This window comes from Gopherus evgoodei, chromosome 1, assembly GCF_007399415.2.
Source record: "Gopherus evgoodei ecotype Sinaloan lineage chromosome 1, rGopEvg1_v1.p, whole genome shotgun sequence".
Lineage (NCBI taxonomy): Eukaryota > Metazoa > Chordata > Testudines > Testudinidae > Gopherus > Gopherus evgoodei.
Window position 1 is genome coordinate 360517522 of NC_044322.1, and position 6000 is coordinate 360523521.

At 51.0% G+C, this 6000-nt stretch overlaps 1 protein-coding gene across 3 annotated transcripts in view; it reads right to left on the bottom strand.

The window, feature by feature from the left end:
- CHCHD3 (coiled-coil-helix-coiled-coil-helix domain containing 3) overlaps positions 1 to 1000 on the bottom strand; it is a 272908-nt gene extending 271908 nt beyond the window's left edge. For 2 of the 3 annotated variants that reach the window (XM_030575376.1, XM_030575291.1), the window contains exon 1: positions 833 to 1000. In XM_030575376.1, coding sequence (XP_030431236.1) covers positions 833 to 916 — 84 coding nt within the window. In that variant the 5' untranslated portion in view covers positions 917 to 1000. The remainder of the gene's footprint in view (positions 1 to 832) is intronic. The other variant, XM_030575452.1, reaches the window with a different exon arrangement.
- Positions 1001 to 6000: the final 5000 nt, after the last annotated feature.

The window sequence follows — 6000 nt, forward strand, 5'->3', positions numbered from 1 at the left end:
TCAAGGTAGAAAGCGCAGGCTCTTCCAGCTCAGCGTCCCTCCTCTTCACATCATCCTATAAGTTTTCGTTATAAGTCCTGATAACAACAAGATCATAACTCCCTATTCACGGGAACGTTTCACTGCCACATAAGAATGGCCACAATGGGTCAGACCAAAGGTCCATCCAGCCCAGTACCCTGTCTACCGACAGTGGCCAATGCCAGGTGCCCCAGACGGAGTGAATCTAACAGGCAATGATCAAGTGATCTCTCTCCTGCCATCCATCTCCACCCTCTGACAAACAGAGGCTAGGGACACCATTCCTTACCCATCCTGGCTAATAGCCATTAATGGACTTAACCTCCATGAATCTATCTAGTTCTCACGCTCTTCTAAGCTTCCTACAACGCACCCGGCCTCCACAATGATGATGGGGAGGGCAGAGAAGAGAGGAAGGGTCTCAGTGGCTGGGCCAGGGGCTAAGAAACAGGGGGCGACAAGAATGCAACAGGGCCAGGTGCGGAGTGGATGCAGCGGGTAGGAGGAGATAGGGAGCGATGCAGCAGAGCGGAAAGGGGAGCGAGGGGGGCGCAGAGCAGGAGAAGGACGAGCGGGACGGGAGGGGGCAAAGGGAGGGTCTATGGGGCAAGGGGGGTGGAAGACACACAGGAGAACGGTGGGAAGCTGAGCGGGTCCCCGGCCTGGGGCAGAAGGGGAAATGTGGAGGGAGGAGGAAGCTGCCGGGACTGGGGGCAGATGGAGGAGGCGCTGGGCGCCCCCAGGGGCTCTGCCCCCGGGGCCCCTCCAATGGCTGGGGGCGCGTCCCACGGGTCCCCGGCCTCTCTCTCACCCGCACGCCCTTCACCACCGTGATATTCTCGTTCTCATCCGCCTCGAAGGTGACGCGCCGAGCGCTGCTCCCACCGCCACCCATCGCGGCTCAAGGCTGCTAGGCCACAGCCGGGGACAGCGCCAAGGAGACTCGCACACCCCTCTGCCAGCTCACCCCGCCACAACACCACCCGCCATTGGCCGGCCGCCGGCTAAGCCCCGCCTCCCCGCGATAGAAGCCCCCTTCCCATTGGCTACTACGTGGTAACCATGGAAATCGCCCGGGAAAGGCAAAGGGTCCGGAAACTTTTTCCACCGAAAACTTCCAGCGGGCGGGCCCTACAAGTCCCAGAATGCACTGCGCCACTTCTGCCCGGCGAAAAGGGTCAGAGAGATGCAGTGCAGGCTGGGTAGTGTAGTCCGTCAGAGTCCCCATTGAACTAACCGGTCTCCCATTGCATGCTGGGAGCTATAGATTTCTTGGAGCCTGGGAAATGTAGTTCTCTTGCGTCAGCGGGCTCTCAGTGCCCTGCGCCCGTCCCACTGCCACTGGGTCTGAGGGAGGCACAGCGGGTTCTAGGACCGTCACTTGCCTCTCGAGGGCGTGGGACGCTCTGGGACATGACCCGTATGGTGGCTGTGGGGTCCCAGGGACGGTCTCCCACTACAGGGCTCACAAGGACGTGACCCCACTGCGGGGCCGCAGGGTCCCTAAGGGCCTGCCCCCTCCCTGAGGCAAAGGGCTCAGAGGGACGTGGCCCTGCAGGGGGCGGGGCTGAATGATCTCCAGGGCCTGTCCTCCAGCCCCCAGGGGGGATGGATGGGCACAGAGGGAGGCTTGCCACACCCGGTCGAAAAGGGACCCTGGCGGCTCCGGTCAGCACCGGTGACGGGGCTGTTAAAAGTCGGGTTGGCAGGCTCCCTGCCCGGCTCCATGCAGCCGCCGGGAAGCAGCCGGCATCTCCCTCTGGCTCAGAGGTGGCCATGGGGACTCCGTCCACTGCTCCCACCCCAAGCGCCGGCTCCGCAGCTCCCATTGGCCAGGAACTGCAACCAATGGGAGCTGTGGGGGCGGCACTTGCAGGCAGAGGCAGCACGCAGAGCCCCAGAATCGGAAGAACATGCTGGCTGCTTCCCGGCAGCCGTCTGAGGAAAGCGCTGCCCGGAGCCTGTACCCCTCACCCCCTCCAGCACCCCAGCCCCCTGTGCTACCTCGGAACCTCCTCCCACACTGGAACCCCTTCCCAAAGTCTGCACCCCAAACCCGCTCCCATGCCTCAATCCCCAACCGTAGCCCAAAGCCCCCTCCCGCCACCTAAACCTCTAATTTATGGCCCCACCCCAGAGCGCACACCCCCATCCGAAGCCCTCACCCCTTCCCTCACCCCAACTCACTGCCTCAGCCCGAAGCCCCCTCCTGCACCCCCAAACCCAGCCCAGAGCCCCCTCCTGTACCCTCAACCCCCAGCCTGGAGCCCCCTCCTTCACTTCTAATCCCCTGCCCCACCCTGGAGCCCTCACCCCCTCCCACATCCCAACCCCCTGCTTCAGCCTGGTGAAAATGAGCGAGGGTGCGGGAGAGCAAGTAACAGAGGGAGGGGGGATGGAGTGAGCAGGGGCGGGGCCTCAGAGAAAGGTGGGGCAGGGCAGAGCAAGAGTGTTTGGTTTTCTGTGATTAGAAAGTTGGCAACCCTAGCACAGGTTGTCCTGAAACTGTCCTCTCCTCCTCACTCTATTTCCCTGTGTGCATCCACTATGATGCCATGTTTAATTACATCACCCCACACAGTTTCTCAGTCTATATATGTTTACCCAGAAAACTATGTTTTTGTAATATACACACGTAAATTCCTGAGAAATTTTAAACAAAATAAAAACCAAAATCAAGAGGCCCTGTCTATACAGTAATATTCCAGGATTGTCACTCTGTGTGTTGCTCTGAAACTTAAACATCTATAGAGTCAATGAGTATCAATGAAAACAGCTATAAACATGGCTGAGGACTCTTTTTGTTCAGAATATCACCAGGTTCAATCACCACTGGGATTCGTGCTTTATTATGGTCCAGTTTTTTAAGTTTCCAGTCATTTTTGGCTTTTTACACTTTACAGATTACAGCCATACGGGTGCACAGGCTCTTGCATAGTACAACATAAAATTCTACCATTCTTATGATAGACCTAGATGCATATCATATTATGTATTATTTGTATTACTACAGCACCTAGGAGCTCTAATCATGGGCTAGGCACTGCCCAAATGCACAACAAAAAGATGGTCCCAGCACTAAAGAGCTTAAGTCTATAAAAGACAAGACAACAAGTGGATACAAACAGATGGGGGAAGTACAAGGAAACAATGTGACAGTGTTGGTTAACATGCTAGACAGCGGTATCATCTACACATGGTACATTGTCTTGTAATATCGTTTACCATACCTTATCAAAGTGGTTTTCTACCTTTCCCATACAGCGCCCCCCTTAAAACATTTCAGGATCATGCCTCTTATAGCTTCAGGATCACTCCTGCCATCTAGCCATAAAGAAAGGGAGGTGGTCATTACTCCCTGGGCTTCTTTGCAGCTTTGCTGGAGTTCACAGCCTCCAGGTGGAGAACCCATGTTCTATTTTCACTATCCTGATGATCCAGTACCTTTATTGACATACACTTTTCATATGTGATCTTCTTTGTAAGATACTCATTTCAATAATAGAATGAGTAGCCAATATGTGCAATACCTTTCCTTTCCAGTCTGCAGGTTAACTTTCCTTTGGGCCAACTATATTAGAGATATTTATTCTGGTGTAATGCCCCCATGGTAGATTTGCTATACCAGTGTAAAACAGGTGGCTTTCCCTGATTTTAAACAGGAGAGAAGTGTATTTTGAAGAGGGAGTTGAAAGAAAAGATGGAGATTACATAGTATGTGGTATTGAGAATGACCTCAGGTTCCACCGTATTGTATTATAGGTGCCAGGGATATAGGGATGGTCGTGAGGCAGGAGGCAAGCTGTATTGTACAAATACCTGGTCTCCAGGAAAATATGCTCTTTTTACCTCATTCTCCCACTATCCCTATTTGTTTGTTTCATCCACCCAGAGCCAAGATTTGGAGCAGAGACTCTTTTTACTGGGTGTTTGTACACCATCCAGAACAATGAGACCCCAATCTTTTTACTGGGTCCTTTTAACACTACTGTAATACATATAATAATAACAACAGTGATTTGGGGGTATCTTACATATTTGTTGACCCTTTGGAGATCTACTTAAGTCAAATTCTGCCCTTCACAGACAGATTCATGAAAGGACCTCATATTTATGCTAAAGCAGCACTGAGCCCCACCCCCTGCAGGAAATCTGTCTCAAAGTGTTTTCTTGATAACAATGGATTATTTCAACTTGTGTCAACTGGGCCATTTCATTTCTGTGAAGAGATGTAAACATCATGTTGCTTGCCTCAACAGAACTGCTCATATGTCCTTGATATATTTTCAGGCTATTTTTATTCGGATGTAAAGTGTCTGTCAGCCAACATTTCAGCAATATCCGCCTTTCTTGGGGTTTAAGATATTGTTGAAGCTTTGGCTGATAGCCCCTTTACTATCAAATAAATATTGCTTGAAAATATATCAAGGACATACGAACAGTTTTCTTGAGGTCTGCAATGTGTTTTTATGGATGTTAAACCAGTCTCTCTGAAGGGGCAATTAGCATGTAATACATTTAGGTCCCTCGTAATTGTATACTTTTTGGAAGGAGTGGATGTAATACATTATCTGTATGATATTTGAGCACCTGCTAACCAGATGTTTGTTTGACAATTTCTTTACCTCACCAGGAATGTCTTTTCGGAGTCAAATTGTATTTATTCAGTCATCTGTGTAACAATGATGGCAAATTTCCTCTTCCAAATCAGGATAAACTCTTCAAATATGTTTTGTCCTCTGTTTCAAGAGTTCTTTATGCTACATATCTTAAAAAACATTCATGGTTTGGTGTATTAAAGGTTCTGGGTTGAAAAGTTCATCCCGTTTTCCCCCCCAGATCAACCCCAGGGCCCGGCTCAGGACTCCTGCGGGCTTCCCGGGGGTGCGGATACCCCCGTCCCGGGAGAGTCTCTCCTGCCCAGTGCACTCTGCAGGCGTCCCCCGCTGGACTGTGCCACCCAGCCCCACCCATGGAGTCCCTGAGCCACCGCAAGAGGTGGCTGCAGCGATGTTGGGGCCGTGCTGAGCGTGGGGCGTGATGGCCGAGAAGCTGGCCCCCTCGCTCCTCCAGCCACGCCTGCCGCCCACCCACCATGGCTCCTCCAGCCGTGCAGCCGCCAGCGCTGGCCCGGCAGGCACTGCTTTTTGAAAATGTGCTGAGGGGAAGGGTCTGCTTCCCCTGCACCCTGCTAGCTACACTTCTGGCTATACAACACATTTTGTGGGGCTTCCGGGGCCAATGATGGATGAAGGAAGCTCTGTAAAAAAGGCTGCAGCATTTACAGACCAAGAATTATTCATAAAAAATGTTAGGCAAATAAACTCAGAAACTGTACCATGTCCACAGACAATCTGAAAACATATAAAAGGCTGTAGTTATTGAATAAATTATCCACTAGAGATGATTTCCTTAATCCTAGTAAGTAGTATACCCATTTTAAAGATGGGGAACTGATGTGTAATGAGGTGAAGTTACTTGCAGTAGGAGGGTGTGGTGGCTCAGGAGCTAACTAACTCCCCACCAGTTTGTATGAATTGAGCTCTGATTGAAAGAGAGTTGGCAGAGGAGGCCAGTTAACTGAGTGGAGATATAACTGAGGGGCTAACTGGGTAAAAGTATCCCCAGTATCTAGGACTATATAAGCAAACAGGAAGGTAGAGGTATGCAGAACTGGCATTTGCTGTTACTCTTCCCCAGAAGTAAGTAGGGAAGTTGGCTATTGAGTATAAATATAATATCTAATAAGGCATGGTGGTGGCTGTGGTCAGTTACTGAATCTGTAAAGTAGTTTCAGGGGACCACTTTGTGATATTTGTCCAAGGTCACTTATCAAGTCAGTGGTAGACCCAGGGACATGGACAATGCTCGTTTGACATGCAGTGAAGCTAAGCGTTGAGTACTACACCTCCATACGTGGCCAAATCCTGCTCCCGTTGAAATCAGGAACACAACTCTCAGAGACTTTAATAAGAGCAG